Here is an 18,369-nt window from a genome sequence, read left to right as displayed (position 1 = left end):
GAATTCTGTATTGAATTTTATGCATTTTCCTCCATTTTCTGAGAGTAATTTTCTTAATTTTGATGCATTTTTGGCTGAAACAGCTTGAAAGTGGGGAGGTGTCCCCCTCCCTGCTTCCTACACAAATGCAAATAATAAAATTTTGAGTTATGGTGAGCACTCTGTCTTCAGAACTGCATTATTGGTAACATGATAACTTCTCTGACTTCTGAACATGTTCTATTTTGAATTTCATATTTGTCAATTGAATAATGTAGAAACTTATTAACTCTATCTTATAATTTATAACATCAAGTCATAGTGTTTTTTAATTTTCAGATGTTTGTTTTACCATTCTTTTGAATGGTAACTCATTAATAAGTCTTTGCTGTTGTTAGTCAGATCCAACAATAAGATTATGAAAATATTCTCATTAAGTATATAACTTGATTGCAGCTACTTATATGCATAATTGTGTCATATACAGTCTCTTGCTGGGAAAACAATTTATTAAATTTTCCAATAGAAGAATTTTTACTAACATTCAATAATAGCTAAATTAGATATCTAAAAACACACATAGAGTAGTTAATCATGCTTTACTGAAGTGTAATGGGTTTATCATATGCTGTAATGCTGGAGGTGAGTAGAAACTAAGAATCTGTGGAGTCTAATGAATCTAAAGTCAATAATTATGAATCATAAGTGAACATGAAATCAGATTTGTGTGGGCTAAAATGAAGTAAGTATGAGATATTATCAGAGTGATACATAAACATATATTTGATCAATATGATACTCATTATTTACTGGTAAAATTTTATATTAAGATTTCTTTCAATTTTAGGTCATTCATATGAAAAGTTATGCCACTGTTCTATTTCCTCTAGTAAGATCAGTTAAGTAAATTTTAGAAATAACCTTCAATACGACTATGAAAGCACATATGTGCTAGTGATAACCGCTGCACAAAAAATCATCACTGAATAAACTAAGAACAAATAAGCCACAGAATAAAATATAATAAAAATAAGTTGCCCTTACTTATATTAAGCAAAGATAAACTTTTATTATTATTATATTATGTTAGTACAAACTTAATTACATCAAATATTACTCTAGGTTGAAACAGATAATCCAACAAATCCTTAACTACAAATTATTTAACCCATATGAAAAAATATATATTTATTTCTTAATTCTGTGAACAGAACATAGAAATTAATTAAAGTTTTGTTTCTATATATATTATATAATTTTATGTTTGAAAACAGTACTTTTAAAGTGGACTGGATAAGTAATGTACAGGTACTTCAGAGCACTGCTGTCTAAGAATAGTTTAATCATACAAACACATGCAACAGAAATGAAGATTTGGTTCAAAGAGTAGAAGAAACATATAAGATGATAAAGTGTAACACTTTTCTGGGGACATAGATCTGCGAAACAAAAGTTCTATGATACAAATATCAAGATGTCCTCATTTGCTTAAGAAAGCATTATTGATCTTTAACAGATAATTGACAATATAATGGAGTTTTTAAAAAGCAGATCGGCTGATGATAACAATATCAAAAATGTGATTAACATACAATTATAGAAAATAGTTATATAAAATACTTTACATATATATATATATATAACCATTACAATTTTCAGAGTAAGCTATAATTTTAAAGTATTGGCAAAATATTTTTTTGTTTTCTGAACTGTTGAATATGAGTGACATTTCTTGTAATTCTTGCAGAGATTAATTTCATTTTTAAATTGTCGATTGAAATGTAATGTTTAAATTAACTGACTTCATCACTCATAACTTACCTCTTATTTTGTTATCAAGATGATTTTTTTTCAAAGATAGTTTTGTATGTTTTAGATTATTTGAAAAATTCTCCTTTGTTCTCGTTGTTAAGGCTGTTTCAGATGTTGAGGTACATAATACGAAAACAAAAATTTATATTGGTTGCAGAAAGACTACAAAAGATATAAACTTGGAAAACGATAATTAACTCAATAACAGATCTACATTTAAGAGTACTTGTGAGACTAAATGGGTAGTAGAATAAAATTTAATCTAAATTTCTTAAGCTTACAGTAGTTTGTTTATAAAAAAAATTGTAATGATGCACAGTTTGGTGCATCAGCTTCTCTTCTAAACTGTAAAGTGTTTATATATATATACTTGTGTACTTTGGTCTATGAAATTGATAGTGCAATTGGTAAAGATAATGGTCTGCATGCTGCTAAATTCATTTAGATTGTTGAAGTGTATTTTCTGTAAAACCTACAGTTTTATATATAGATAAAAAAAAAGTGTGTGTGTGCAATATATGAAATTTGTAAACAGTTTGTGCTTTGGTATATGTTAGAACCTTTACAACTGTTGATTTTAGACCTCAAATAGATCATAAAGTGGTCTTGAAAAGCACCTCAGACTATATTAGAATTTAGAATTTTCAGTAAGAGTAAATGAAAAATAAAGTAAAATACTGGATAGTGAGATGTATACAGTAACAAGATAAAAAGCAAAGCATATAACTTTAAGGACAAGTAGGAAAATAAGTGTAAGAACCTTTTTTTCTCTCTCTGTTCTTTCACTCACACAATTTAACAACTATAATATTTGAAATATATTTCTTGCTGTCTTAAAACTTTGGTATTATAAATAATTTCTAGGTAAACAGCTTTGAACAACTATGTATCAACTTCACTAATGAAAAACTACATAAGTTCTTCAACCACTACGTGTTTGCCCTGGAACAAGAAACGGTAACATTATTTTCTTATTATAATGTGATTATTTTTGTAATTGAATTCACTTTCCAATCCAAAAACGTATGAATATTCTAACAAAGAAATTTAGTTCTCAAGTCCAGAAGCAGTTTTTCTTGTGTGCTGAACTAATGTGTTTATTAATTACATTTTAAAACCATTAACAAATAGTGTGTAGGAATATTTTATTGTACATATGTCTATAACCTATTTTTAGGCTTTAATGTCATTTAGCAAGTTTATGATATTGAAAAATATTCTGTTGTATATCATTTAGTTCATGTTCTTTATCCTGTTGCTAAGAGAATTGAATTACCAAAAGAGCTATTCATTACTGAAGAAACTAAATACAAATCTCATATTTTTTTACATGAAGTATACTTATGTTGTTAGTAACTGCATACTGAAATTCTTGATGGTTTACATTGATGTATTGGAATTGATATTTTTACAGTACAGACAGGAAGAAATTTCCTTCTCTCACATCACTTTTACAGACAATTCCGCTTGTCTTGAGCTATTAGAAAAGGTGAGTGACAGCTTATGCACATAAACACAAAGATAATTTATAGTAGGATCAAATTTCTTCATATTTGGTTAAATAAAGAGATTTATCTTATTTGATTTGTTTTCAATAATTACTATGAAAATCGACAGTCAATTCTTTTTATATATTTAATTTCGAGAACATCATTGGAAGATTATAATTAAAAGGTTCCAGATTTCCTTGGCACATAGTTCACAAAGTGAGATAGATGTATTATTTTTCACAGTAAGCCAGTCTTCTCAAATGAATATGATTAATATAAATACTTTTACTTTAGCTGAAATAATATTTTAAACAAATATTTTGTAGCATTGCTTTAACAAGACTTCAAAATTTCTGAAATTATATTTCTTGTATAATATTGCTGGTTTGCTGCCAGTGCATCTGAAATAATCTGGTACAGTAGAACAATCCCAATACAATGAATCAGAATATATTTTTGCTTCAACTAATTGTTGACATATATATATAAATTTTTGAATTTTTTTTTATGCTGATTTTCATAAATTGCTCAAATGTTTGCAATTTTGTCTGATACTAAACCAACATCTTTTGTTACGTAGTATTGTAGCCTAACTTAATTTTTATAATTAACGTGTGCATAGATTCATAACAAAACAAAATTACTGTTGTTACTAAAATGGAAGTTGTGTGAAGAATTTAGTGTCTATAAGTTAGCTTGGGAAAATAATTCATATTAAATATAAATCAACTGCAGTAAAACATTTAAATTTGATTGCACATAACGAACCAAATATCAATACGTTTTATACTAGTCTATTATTTTTGAATGTTTGTCTTGTCATGTTTATGCATTAAAGGTTTCAAAAACATTTTTAAATATTGGAAAAAAAGAACAAGAAAATGTCCCAATCAAAGGAAGACAATTGTTAGAAATTTAGTAATTTTGTTAATGTTTTCAAGAACAATTAATGAAGTTTCTTGACTTTGCTAAACTGAAAATATTTTCCCCTTGTATTTTGTTATGATATTCTTAGAGATATGTTTATAATAACAAATAAAATTAAGGTAATCAGTATAGTACCTTTCATTCAACTTTTCTCTTTTAGCCACCAAAATGTGTATTAAGGCTTTTAACAGAAGAGTGCACAGTACCAAAAGTGAGTTTTGTTCCTGTATTAAAATAACAATTTTATTCAAAATGAAAGATAAAATGTAATTCATGCTTTTTGTTATCCATGTAGTTTGTAAAATCCAAGTAAATACATAAGATTTTCGTAAAGCTTAGTTTTAAAATATTCACTGCTTGATTTTTATGTCATCTGATAATTTGTTGAAGATAAGACAAATTATATATACATATATAACTTGATGATAGAAAATAAGATTTTTCTGGAAATGCAATGTTTTTGTTTTTGTTTATGAAACAGGGAACTGACTGTAGTTACGTTAACAAACTTCACCAAGAGTTTGAAAGCCATATTAATTACATTCGTGGTGAAGATCGTCGACGTTGGGACCTAGAGTTTGGTATTAAACATTATGCTGGAGATGTGATTTACAAAGTTGATGGTTTCTTGGAGAAAAATAAAGATGTCCAACAGGATCAGTTTTTTGAACTAATGCAAAAGTCTTCCAGTGTTTTTGTTCAAGACCTTACTAAATTTCGGGTTTGTGATTTTATACATCCCTTATATATTGTATTTATAGTATAGGTTATGGCTTTTGCTAAAATAGTGAGTTTTATGATGTATGATCATACATATAAATTTCTATTATTTTTGGAATCAACAATAATAAAGTTTGTGTATTTTTTGTGTTTATAGTACTTTTTTTCAAAAATATGAAATTAAATATTTCTAAATCAAGTGGCCTAATTTTTAGTTTATTTGCTTAAAAATAGTGTATTTTCTTGAATACTGTATGGCAGGATTTGCTGGGGGTTACCATAGCCCGTTTAGGCAGTGGAGCAAGTACTATTTCTCGCACGTTGACCAAAGGTCGTCCAACTGTTGCTGATGCCTTCAGATATCAGTTGACTGCTCTAGTAGATCTTTTGCATTCAACTAACCCTTGGTAACTAGTATTTATACAATCCCATAAAGCAGTTTTATGAATTTTATAACATTTATTACTTTAACCAATTTTGATGCCTTGTTGTCCGTCGTGGAAGCAGCATATGTCTTTAAAAAGTTTTATTTTCAGAAATACTGTATTCTAAAGAAAATGTATTTCCAAGTTGAAGTTATGATCATTGAGTATGTTTTATTGATTATGTTAATTTTGTCTATTCCACTTTTAAAAATGAGTGAGTCATAAAAGTTTTTTTATTTTTCTGATAGACAACTTTTATTTTTCATATTTTTTGTATTAGTCTCCATTATAAGTAAAGCCCTTCTAGTTTCTTTCTCAAAACATTGTGTTAATATGATGAAATATAAGGTTGTACATTCTGTAGTTTCAATTTAATTTTAAGGTTAATGAAATTTAAATAAATATGGTCAGACAAAGTATAGTTGTTGGTAAAAGTTGATAAATTTTAGTCATTGTGTTTTGGTGTAGTTTTGTTTTATATTTATCCATTCTTTTATGATATTATGGTCTTTATATTATAATTCCATTACTCAGATAAATTTAATAAAGGAAACTATTAAAATGCTTCAAGAATAAATTCACATATTTTGTGGCATAACTTCATGAATGTCCACTCTATGGCAAAATATGATTTTTTGCTAGTTCTCCTTTATTCTCATATGTAAGTGGAAATCAAATATTTTGCCAATTAATTTTACTGGGTAATTTTTGCTACATTCAAGAAAACAAAGAAACTTGTGAAGTGCAGTGAGTTGTCATACAAGAATGAAAAAGACTACATGAAATGCTACAGGCCAAGACTGCTTGGCAAATCACATGTATAATAAAATAGTCAAATATCTCCCCAATTCACACACACACAAGGTTTCTAAATAAATAAAGTTTTATTGGACTAAGTAAATATAATGTATGCCTACTATTTTCTTCATAATACTGTTGTTAACTTTAAGCAAACAAGTGCATGAAGTAATTAAAATAAAATGAAAGAAATTGTTAAACTGAACAAGAAAGTCCTTAAAATCAGCCATAAGGAATAACATTATTGAGACTAAAAAAAATACCTTTATGAAATAACATTGCCTTATTTTGTAGTAAAATGACCATGGAGTATGAATATACTATTATTTAAAATCAACCTTAATAATAGATAGTCTTGCCATTATTAAAAAGAAAGTTACATGAAGCTGCATTGGTTCATAAACTTTTGGTTTTAAAAAGGTGCTATAGTCTGTGAAGATATGTAAAGATGACATTCATAATTTATGTTTACTAGGGTTGGTTCAGTTTGTGCATATACTATGGTTGGTATAGTTTGTGCATTTACTGGGGGAGGAATGGCACCATTTTAATGAATAAAAACTGGCTTCTAAAAGACAATAACTTCTAAATTTGGAGCAAGTAAATGTTCTAAATTGTGCTGTTAGCTCAGTGCACGACTGTTGCACCAAATTGGTTTAGAGAGCAGAACATATTTACAGAAATATCCAAGGCTGCCTTAAGTTACATAATCAAAACAAGTTTTTAAGTTAAATAGGATACACTCAATAATATAAAAATATAATAAATAATGTAGCTTATCAAAAAATGATTTGTTAATAGATTGCACCCCAAATATTACTTATAATACAGTTTTAATAAAAATTAAGAAGTTTGCAGTTAAACCCGTAGATGCTTCAATATTGGTGTACTTAAATATATTTCTATTCTAGGTATGTACGCTGCATAAAACCTAATACCAAAAAATTACCAAACAATTATGATATAGAACAAGTATTGTTGCAGCTTCGATACTTGGGAATGTTAGATATTATCCGGATCCGGAAAGAGGTAATTTTAGTTTTCGTGTTATTCAGATTTATTCTCAAGTCTTTTATATTTGTTTTAAGTAAACGTTGTAGTTGTAGTATTATTTTATTCTTCTGGATAAATACATTTGTTATTTTTTTTGTTTTGCTGTGCTTGGATTCTAATCAGTTTATAAATCGTAAATGAACAAAGTGCTATAAGTAACAAAAATTGTACAGCAACAAAAGAGCAAACTTTTTATATTTTTGCCCCTTTGAATTATGACACTCCTATCATACATTCTTTGAAGAAAGTTTATTTAGAAATATATTAATCTAATATTTCATGGTCTTAAACCTTTTTTAATTACAAAAATATTATTTGAATAGTATCTAATCATAAATAGGAACTGCACTAAGATTGCATATTTAAAATGTTATTGGTATAATACATATTTTAAATGACATCACTGTTTAATGTAAAATAATAAAAAATTGCAAGAAATATGTGTTTTTTTTTCCATTCTCTTACTGTATCTTGTTCTGATCTTGGGATCAATAAGACATAACAGTTTATGGGCTTTCTTTCAATATTTTTAGATTTTCTAAGGCCATTTATTTTATCTGTGTTCCAAGTTGTAGATGTAAGCACATGTGTGTTTATATGTGCATTTCTGTTTGGATTTTATAAATAAAAAATAATAATACTTTTATGTTTCATAATTGATTTTTGTTTCAAAGGGCTTCCCAATTCACCTTCCTTTTGTGGAATTTCTTCAGAAGTATCGATGTTTGGTTCGGAATTTAGATCACTCACTAGAATATTATAAAGCAATTGAGATCATCCTAAAGTCTCTTAATGTAGATACAACAGAATGGCAAATTGGGAAAACAAAGGTATATGTTAGTTTTCTCAATAATTTCATACTAAGTTTGTTTTTAACATGGTAAACTGTTCATGTTTTTAACTTACAAAAATCTCTAAGCCTAAACAATAAAAATTGATCTGGTTTCCAATGTCTTTACATTATAATTAAGGCATTTTTTTCATGAAATAATGTACATAGATACAATTATATTAATATAAATGTTTGACTGTTCATTAAAGACCTAGGGTACCATACAGATGATTTTGTGATTGTTCTTGCAATAGGCTTTATGAGTTATCTGATTTATATTCTGGCATGTGTCACAATTAAGTTGTAAAATATAAATAAAAGGTTAAGTAATTACAACATTTTCTAGATTGTTGATTTAGTGCTTGATTATGTGCATAAAAGTGTTAAACAGAAAAGATAGGTACTTCTTTATTCAGTTACTAATAAGCTTTACAAAACAGTTGAAAGATAATTGGAATTTTCAATATTTTAGCTATAACAAAGCAAAAAAAAAACACATTGGTATAAAATAATGTCAGTAATTCCTCAATCCTTTTTTTTTTTTTTGTGGAAATCAGATATCTGGTGATCAATCATGTGCAAATGATCGGTCATTCAACCTACACTTGTAAATGTTTTGGTAGAAGCGAATGTATATCTTCACATTTTCTGACAATACAATTTAATATGGAGGACGGTAATTATGAACAGCAGTGGCAGCCTGACAGCAATGTTGCACATGTAAAATCAAAGTATTGATAATGTTGTGAGGTATTCTCGGCCACTCCCATTTCTGAAAAGAGTTATTTTTACAGCATCTTTAGCATTTGAATTTACTTGACAGGATGTGAAGTTTCTCTCAAGAGTTTTTCATACATGTTGATGGAATGAGATCTAGTGAATGGACAAGCTATTCCCTTTAGTCAAACATACTTCTTGTGATGGAGATGGACGCATTATCAGATATTAGGATGAAGACAGGGCCAATTGCACTGGCATATGACAGCACAAGGTGTTGTAGGATATAGTTCTTATAATTTGTGGTATTGTTCCACAAGATTTAGAGATCCAGGGCTCGAAATTAATGGTGGCTACTGGCAAAACGTAAATGGGTTTTTGTGTTCAGCAAATAAAATGGTAGTTTCTTGTTTTTGCTAGTTGGAACATTAAAAAACATGCAGGATCAACAGAAAAAGTTAGGATCAGAAAAGAAACCCAATTAATTTTCTAAAAGTGCTTGAGTTATTGGGTTTATTTTCTGAGCCTATCTTTTTTGCTGGTTAATATTTGTGGCACTTTGATTAGCTATAACAGTGGTCAAAATTATAAAGAAAGCTGGCTGCAAGCACAACTTTCAACACAAACATAAATCTAAAATTTGATAGTTCAGTGGTGAGTATGGTTGGTTAAGTCTGTAACTGTAAACTATTCATGATAGTATAGTGGTGAGCATGGTTGGTTAAGTCTGTAACTGTAAACTATTCATGATAGTATAGTGGTGAGCATGGTTGGTTAAGTCTGTAACTGTAAATTATTCAAATGATAGAATTTTTTTTTATTGAATGTATTTTTAAATTTCATGTATTAAAATAGAACAATATATGAGAGCTTCTTATTTATAGAAACAAATTATAACTATTAGATATAAATTGTTCTTGACTAAAAGAATTGTTCTTGAAACACAATATCATGCTTTGACACTCAATAACAGTAACAGTGACACCATTTTGAAAGGTGAGGCCATTGGTCACCAGTAAATCTTTGTCAGTCCTTATATAATTTATAGAAGTAAGCTCACTGCTTCAATCAATAAAATTTCAACATCTTTATAGTGTAAAGAATCATACATACACTAAATCATTTTATGATTTTCGTTTTTCATGCAGAAACTAGATACTATTTCAACAACTTGTACCTGGTTTCATACAGTTTGGTTTAATATACTTGTATGGAGAGAATTTAAGATATGTTTGGGGTGCTGTTATAGTACCCTTGTGGTCAAGAAAGGGCTAACAATATGAAATGAAAAATATAACATTTCTTTGAAATAATAATTTATGTCAGCTAAGTAGTTACATCTGCTAAAGGCTGGTTTTTGTAATGCACTTTTTTGTGGTTTATTAGTTGCATCATAAAAACCAGCCATTATAAGGGCTCAAAAATCATTCGTTTCACTTGGTTATATAGTGAGGAATAAGAAGATCGGTCTCTCAGCAAAGAATAAAATTACTTACTCGAATATCAGATCTAATTTTGAGGCATTTACATTTTCAATTACTGGATAGAAATCCACCATTAATAATGATTATATTGACCTGTATATCTTTTAAAATGCAACCTTACTTCTAACATCTTAATGTGAGTTTAGTTAAATTCCTTCACAAATGTAATTTTTATATTGTTTTCAGTTTTGTATTTTTTTATGCTTTTTTATTATTATTGATCTGATGCTTCCCAGTGGCTCAGCAATAAGTCTGCAGGCTTACAACTCTAAAATTCAAGTTTTGATACTAATGGTGGGCAGAGCACAGATAACCCACTGTGTATCTTTGTGCTTAACAACAAACCAAACCAAACCTATTGATCTGATTTGAAAATTTGTTTACATATTTATACTTGTTCAAACATTCTATTAACGAATAACTTTATATTATTTCTTCATTCATTCTTGTTGGACTTCAAACATATTCTCAACATTTGATGAATTAACACTGCAGCTTCAGAAGCTGTTGCGGGTTCTTCAACTTCAGAGAAGCATGCCATCCTCTTAACAGCTCCTAGAAAAAAGATAAAGGTTTCCTGATAAGCAAAAGCTGTCCACAAAGCCATTTGCAAAGTATAAAACTGAATGATTGAAATATAACATAAAGATAGACAAGCAAGATGCTATCAAGGCCATATAGTGCCAAGTATGTCAACAATGCTGCCTATCAAAACAACATTTTATGTTGTTGGTACCAAGAATGTTGAAAAAGAACTCAATAAAACTGCATATGAGATTGCTTATTGCTCACTGTGTAGCAGAATCTAGAAAATGAAATGAGCCATGAGATACAGAAAAAGGCCTGCAAAAAATGGACTCTGACACTTATACAGCAGTTACAATTCCTGTGCAAGCTAGACCAGCACGATATACAAGTTTTATTGCAAATTAATGGTAATGTTTATGTTTTTAAGACAGTTACCTTTTTTTTATGTTGCTATTGTGTCCTTCACTTTTGCCAGTAACTTTTGAAATAACTGGCAAACATTTGCCATTGGCCAAAAAGCTGGTTTCTATCCCTGAAGTTGATATATCTAACCAATGCTTATTCTTACCTAAACCATACATCCATTGCCATATTTATCATGTTCTTGTATGAAAAAAAAGTTTGATCTAGTTCCAAATTTTTCCAGGTAAATATACACATTTTATTCATCTGCTGGGTGATGTTTAGTTCTTTTTGTAAAAATACTATTGTTACACATGCTACTGAGCTGTTTCATACTTTGTTGTGGGTGAAATGCACCCCATTGTTTATATGATGTAAAAGCCTACCTAGTGAAGCCTTTCTAATCATCTGTAAAATGACATACTAGTCAGTTGAATCTATTAACATCTGACTTGATCTTGGAGCATGGAACACTTAAGTGTATCTATAAGCAAGCCACAATCAGTATATAGCAATCATCTGAATGTTGTTGATAACAGTTTTCATTGTCCAGGTGTGCCAATGGTTTGGAAATGGTCCCATATTCTATTAGTGGCACTTTGAGATACTTGTATTCTATTCTCAGTAACATGCTGTGATTTACTGACTATTATTCATCCATGGCTTCCCATAAGAGTGATACATCCCAATGTCTCCTTTGAGGTCCATCCATGGTTCTTCAGGAATCTGGAGAACTTTAAACTGTATAATTCTCTTCAAAATAAAATCTGAGAGAAAAGAATGTATGCTATATATAGCATAGGCTGGATGTCCAATAATTTGTATTTCAGATGATGTGATTCACCATTGATTGCTTAATTTACATAATATTTAATCAAAAGGAATGGTTCAGATTATTTTACAACAGTGCTTTTGACTTTTTATAGCTTTTATATTCTTTGCTTTGTGCATTTTATACAAGCATTATTAATAGAACATTGAGATTTACTATTTTCTTTTAAATATCCTAATAAAAATCAAACATTTTAAATATTTTTGCAATATATTTTTGTCATAAACTACAACTTCAATATTGATTTATAGGTTTTTTTGAGAGGTTGTGTTCATGAACCATTAGAAGATAGTAGAAAGGCTCTACTCAAGACAATGGCTATTGTAATACAGAAACATTGGAGAAGATATGTTCAGAGAAAAAGTAAAAATATTGTTATACTGTTTGTTTTCCTCACCATTTGTGATGTATTTTGTTTATAATTATATTTGAGTTCAGAATGTATGAAATAGATTGAAAATTTTAAATGCCCTTTATACTAGTTTTATTATCTAATAGATTGGTTGTTTTTAGTTTTCTTTAAGAAAGTTGTTATTTATCAAAACAACATTTGTGTTGTTGTAAGGTTTTAAGATTCTGTATTTCAGTGAATTATGATATATTGCATTATTTATTATTCATTAGAACCTATGCCTTCAATTATGAATTAAAGGCCATCTAATACAAATGATGTTTTTATATATATTTCAGGGCTGCTCAAAACATTAACGTTTTTAAATTACAGTGTGTAGAGCTGTTTATTTTTCTGAATTGTCAGAACTTTTCCTTATGAATTTATTCATTTTTTTCCAGAAAAGGTGAACTATTACACACTGTATTGGTTTATAATTACTTTATTAGCTTTCAATATTTTTGAATAAAAATATTTTTAGTAATAAATATCCATTATTTAATTGCTTAAAAGTCACAAACCAAGTATGTTTTTCTAGTGTTTCTATACCATCGTCAGGCAGCTGTTACAATTCAACGATACTTCAGGGGTCACAAGCAACGAATACGATTTGTTCGGATGAAACGAGCAGCAATAACTGTACAGGTGTGTTTCTTGAGCAATCTATGTTGTTTAAAGCTAGTTCGAAATGTAATTGAGTATTGAAGATTACCTGCACTTTAATTTTTTTCTGTAAGGTTTTTGGAATATACACTAACAAAATGAAATACATTTTTTCTAGTACCCTATAAAAGGAAAACAAATAAGAAATATGAAATTTGTATTCCAATGAAATTGAAAAGGTTGTAACATGGTAAAGTAGCATGAAATTAAGTCCACTTTGTCTTCCTATTTCCAAGTGCACTTCAGATATGAAGGGTTCATTGTAGACATTGTGTCCTCTATGCTAAGAGAGTCTTTGTCACCTTGGCAGTCAACAATGTTTTGTTGTTCACCTGAGTTTAATATTATAAGGTTGATGGCTATACTGTGGAGAGCATAATGTAAATTTACCATCAGTGTTTTTATCTGTATTCCAGGTAAATGTCTGGCATTGAAGGCTTCTACTATTAGATGCATAGGAGTATTGTCAGGCAGGAACCTCCAATCTTCAGCATCATGTGCTGTATTACCTTTCTTGTGCACCTTAGTGATTTTTCCCCTGAGAGCTATCGTAATGCTCATAGCAATTCTGTCAAATTGCAATGGCCATCTCAGCCTCTGAGTCAGCATTTGTTATTAAGTTAAAGGCACTGAGAGTGAACTGCTCAGGGTCTGAGAGTTTATTCTCTTAAAAAAGTACAATATCATAAACTCCAAAGAGTTTCTAACGACAGTATTTGCTTTTTTTTGGCCTCCATAACATTTCAGTAACTTCTCATATGTGAGACTAGTGGAGTCTGAACATTTTATAAATGTATTGTTTGTTTACCAGCTTGATGTTTAGACATCAGTTTTCTTGTTCTTTTCCTTCTACTGCTGGCATGTGGAGGCCCCCTACTGAGTACACAATCTCTGTTTCTTCTGCATACACCTGTTGGGGTAATGTTTTTCAGTGTATCATTGTTTGTAGGCAGCACATTAACCATCATTCGAAATCCTGTTCTTAGCTCTGTCTGCACTAACAAAGGAGGTGAGTAATGGCAGTTTAGTAACCTGTTAGAATAGGATTGCCATTATTGAAGTGGGTGCACACTGTCCAATAGGATAAAAGATACCTTCCCACGATTAAAATGTTTCCCTGCTGTAGAACCTTATGCTGATCAGCCATTCTTATGACATCCTCTTGTAACAGTGTGGCAAAGTATCCTCTCTGCTTGAAGATCTATCAACCTATGCTGTATGTGTGACACTGTATGGTACAGCTTACAGACTTAAGTTGTGTTGGCCATTTATATCCCATATTCCACAGAGTCATCAACCCTAGTATTGCACCCAACAAGGCTCTTAAGTGGTTAATGGTTAACAATGGGACTTAGCTTACCAACAGATTAGTCCCTGCTTTAGCATGTGCTAAAATTAAACTAAGGTAACTCTAACATTAATGATAATTTTTACTTACAATTCAACTCACAATAAATCTAAAAGTAAGTGCTAGAGCTTTAACTGACATTGACACTATACTAAGCTTAAATGAACACATAGTAACGCTTTAAGTAGGAAAAAACCAAAGCACAAACTAAACCTGTACTTAATACTAAACTTATGTAGTTGATAACTCTGTAATGTATTTAAACTAAACATGACATATTGAACTTACCTATTGCTTAACAGTTGGTAACAGTGTAATTAAATCTACATCTAATTATGTGGTAAATTAGTACTTATTAATATAGCTCAAAAAGTTCTTTCACAGCACCCTTTAGATCGTTATAAAGATTAATGAAAGGAATGATAATTAAATGTAGTGGAGAATAGCACTGGCTGAACAACAGGTTCTACTTCCTCCAGTAAGTATCCTGTTGTATCAGTTTGTCAGTGTACTGACGAGGTAATGTGGAGTTTTCTTTAATTCCAAATCACTGATTACAGGGATAAAACTGGTTGGCAGCAAAAACCACATACGTGCTTGTATAATATGTGTATTTATTTCATTTTATTTTAATATGACAATTTTAATCATTTTTATTAATTTCATTATTATTTTTATAAATATATTTTTGGTCAGCAGTAAGTTTACAGACTTACAATGCTAAAATATGCATTTTGAGCATGTCATGGTGGACAGACTGTATGTAGTTTATTATGTAGGTTTGTACTAAATAAACAAAAAATATATTTTTTAACACCAAGTACCCAATATAATAAAGATGATTTAATACTATGGCTTCCACTGCTATTATACACTGATGAGCTTGGCACCAGCTCTCCTTCATTCAATAATATCCTCATACAAGTTTCTCTAATAATATAGCCCAACAAAGAGATTTAAGTTGCAACTGTCCTTTGACTTTAAAAAGACAACACAAATTAGGCTAGCTAAAGTTTTTGCCCTCCCTTCTAATTCTAAGCAGTCTTATACTTTAATTGATATATATTATTTCGTACATAATGTATTAAATATTATAATATAATAATAATAATATCTATGTTATATATAAATACTGAACTTTTACCAAAGTTTGGTAGGTCTATGTTAAAGTAACTATCATTCAGGAAAGCTAAAATTACAAAAAGTAAGTATCTGCATTGTTGGACCTAATGTTGCTACCTTAGGCCTACCTGTATTTACAATATAAATAAGCCTGGAAACATAAAAGTATGAAATCCAAACCAATCTGGTAGAAATAGTGTGAAGTACCTACCTCAGATTTTTGCTCCCCAGTAGACCAGTCAGACTTGCAACACTAAAAACTAAGTTTCAATACCCGTGGTGGGTAGAGCACAGATAGCCCATTGTGCAGCTTTGTGCTTAACTTGAAAATTCTTTAATACCTCAGATTTAAATGATAAATAAATAAGTAAAATACTTGTCTGTGACAAACTCCATGTTTTTTGTAAATTACCTACCTCAGGCTTAAATACTAATGATACAATAAATTTGTAATAAATAAAATAAAGGAATAAAACACAATAGCATTCTACTATTCCTTCATGTCCTTATTTGTGCTTACATTCTCAAGAAAATCCATAATCTTGGGACTTTTCTGTTAAACTCTGATGTATCATTATTGAGCTTTTAAAATTCTGGGTTATAAAGGAGCCTAAAAAATTACAAACATGTATGTATTTTATTGGCTTTGTAAAGCTTCCAAGGAACAAGGAGATTGAAATTAATTTTTGGAATTTTTAGACACAAGACTTTCATGTTTTACTCTTGAGGATTTGACTAATAATTTTAATACACATTACAAACACTATTACTTGTAAAGGGTTATTATGTATTACAATAAATTAGGAAAAACAAATTGATATAAATTTTTTATCAACTTTAATTATTGATAAGAATGATAATGTTTTCTGAAACTATGTGTGACAACTGTAACAAAATCTGGATTCGGGGTTTTTATTTTGAGTCAAAAATATACAAGAATCCATTTAAATGTATTATATAATTTTCAGTATTAATATTTATTTAATGTTTTGTTTTCTAATAGAAATAATCTTGGGATTATGATATTTTAGGCTTTTATACGAGGTATGTTTGCTCGAGAAGTTGCAGCAGCTTTAAGAGAGATGCGTCGAGTGGAAGCAGAGATGAGAAGGAAAGAGCAAGAAGAGGAAGAGCAACGAATATTGGAGGAAGAACAGAGAGAGCTTGAAGCTGAACAAAATGAGCAAGAAGAGAATGAGCCACAAGTTGTGGAAGAGTCTCCCAGGTATAATAAATTATTTACATCAAAATGGATTTATTATTAGTAGTTGGAAGAAATTAATAAACTTTTGTTTAGAGCTTTTTTTTGCAACTTACAACCCAGCTTTAAACAAAGTGTTCTTAAGCATAGCTGTAATGTGAATATGTATTGCACTGAAAATACATTTCTGTAGCTTTTTATGAATGCTTACACTTTGAGTTGTTATGTTACACAAAAGTTTATTATATATCGATATTGATTTTCATTTTTAGAAATTAAAGTTTTATTCAAATTTTGTGTCTTTTATAAAAAACACCTAGCTTTCAAACTCTAGCAGGCAAAATGTGACTTATAATAATTTTTTGTAAGTGCAAAATTAATTACCGAAGGTATGTGACCATCATGTAGATGTATTACAGTGAATTCCGTTTGCCAGGTTAAAAGAGAGGCTCTGTTACTAAAAAGATGTAATAAAATACTTTCCATAGACCAATGAGCGAATTATCTAATCTTTTTTTTTATAATATATAAAATAATTTAAACATTTCAAACCATCACTGTTAAAATTAATACTGACAACTTTGGGTCTCTCATGATTAATATCCCCTATTTTATCTATGGTTAATTTAAAGATATGGTAAATTTAATACGTATCTAAGCAGCTTAATATATGTTAAAAATATTGGAAGAAATTTGATATAAACAACAACTACAAATTATAATTACGTTAAGCAAGAAATACCTATTCAACTTACACTCGTTCCTTTACACTTTGCAAGCTATTACAAAAAACAAAACAAAAAACATTTAGACAAGAAGAAATGAGCACTACATGTAAAACTATATGTGGAATAAAATTACAGCCCGAAAGAGGTCCATTAATAAACACTAAATAAAAAATATAGTATTAAAAAGACAGGAAACTAATCCAAACAGAAATGAAATATAAACACCATAGAAAGAATAAGAAAATATTTAGTAATAAAAGGGAAATATATGCTAAGTTTTGTAGCTACTGGTCAACATCTTTCATAGCATCTGAGAAATAGAAAAAGTATGGAATTTCTTGACCACAGATAGTTACCACCTTGTCCTTCTATCCACTATTTAGAAACCCTACTTACTTCAAACCAGTAAGTTGTCAGATTCTTGACAAAATTTCTTATGTAGCAGTTCCACAACCAATGGACTGTCAAATTATCAACAGAAATTTCTAACTTAGCAGTTCCACAACCAATAAACTGTCAAATTATCAACAGAAATTTCTAACTTAGCAGTTCCACAACCAATAAACTGTCAAATTATCAACAGAAATTTCTAAATTAGCAGTTCCATAACCAATAAACTGTCAAATTCTTTACAAAATTTCTAACGTAGCAGTTACACAACTAATAAACTAAGATTCTTGAGAAAATTTTCTTGATCAATTATTCCTTTTCTGATTATAGAGCCTTTTACCTGACACGGGTAAGTATATAAAAATCAGAATTAAACACAAACTAGCTTGTGGACAGTTACCCTAACAAGTAATGAATTATACATGACTATCCTTCAGAATATACAACTTCTTTTACAATAGTGTTCTCAGTGTTTGCTGTTGTGGCTTCATGGTGAGAAAATGAGTACCGTAATTCATTTAAATTAA

At 29.4% G+C, this 18,369-nt stretch overlaps 1 protein-coding gene across 1 annotated transcript in view; it reads left to right on the top strand.

Moving 5' to 3' along the window:
- LOC106457445 (unconventional myosin-X-like) overlaps window positions 1–18,369 on the top strand; it is a 71,416-nt gene that overhangs the window by 10,285 nt on the left and 42,762 nt on the right. The window contains exons 5-14 of the mRNA XM_022383390.1: window positions 2,656–2,748; window positions 3,206–3,280; window positions 4,369–4,419; window positions 4,690–4,929; window positions 5,190–5,335; window positions 7,063–7,180; window positions 7,879–8,034; window positions 12,251–12,362; window positions 12,929–13,035; window positions 16,555–16,748. Coding sequence (XP_022239098.1) covers window positions 2,656–2,748; window positions 3,206–3,280; window positions 4,369–4,419; window positions 4,690–4,929; window positions 5,190–5,335; window positions 7,063–7,180; window positions 7,879–8,034; window positions 12,251–12,362; window positions 12,929–13,035; window positions 16,555–16,748 — 1,292 coding nt within the window. The remainder of the gene's footprint in view (window positions 1–2,655; window positions 2,749–3,205; window positions 3,281–4,368; window positions 4,420–4,689; window positions 4,930–5,189; window positions 5,336–7,062; window positions 7,181–7,878; window positions 8,035–12,250; window positions 12,363–12,928; window positions 13,036–16,554; window positions 16,749–18,369) is intronic.

The sequence above is a fragment of the Limulus polyphemus genome, unplaced genomic scaffold, assembly GCF_000517525.1.
Source record: "Limulus polyphemus unplaced genomic scaffold, Limulus_polyphemus-2.1.2 Scaffold332, whole genome shotgun sequence".
In the NCBI taxonomy this organism is placed as follows: domain Eukaryota; kingdom Metazoa; phylum Arthropoda; class Merostomata; order Xiphosura; family Limulidae; genus Limulus; species Limulus polyphemus.
The sequence above is the reverse complement of the archived record's forward strand: the minus strand, read 5'-3'. Positions and strand labels throughout refer to the sequence as shown.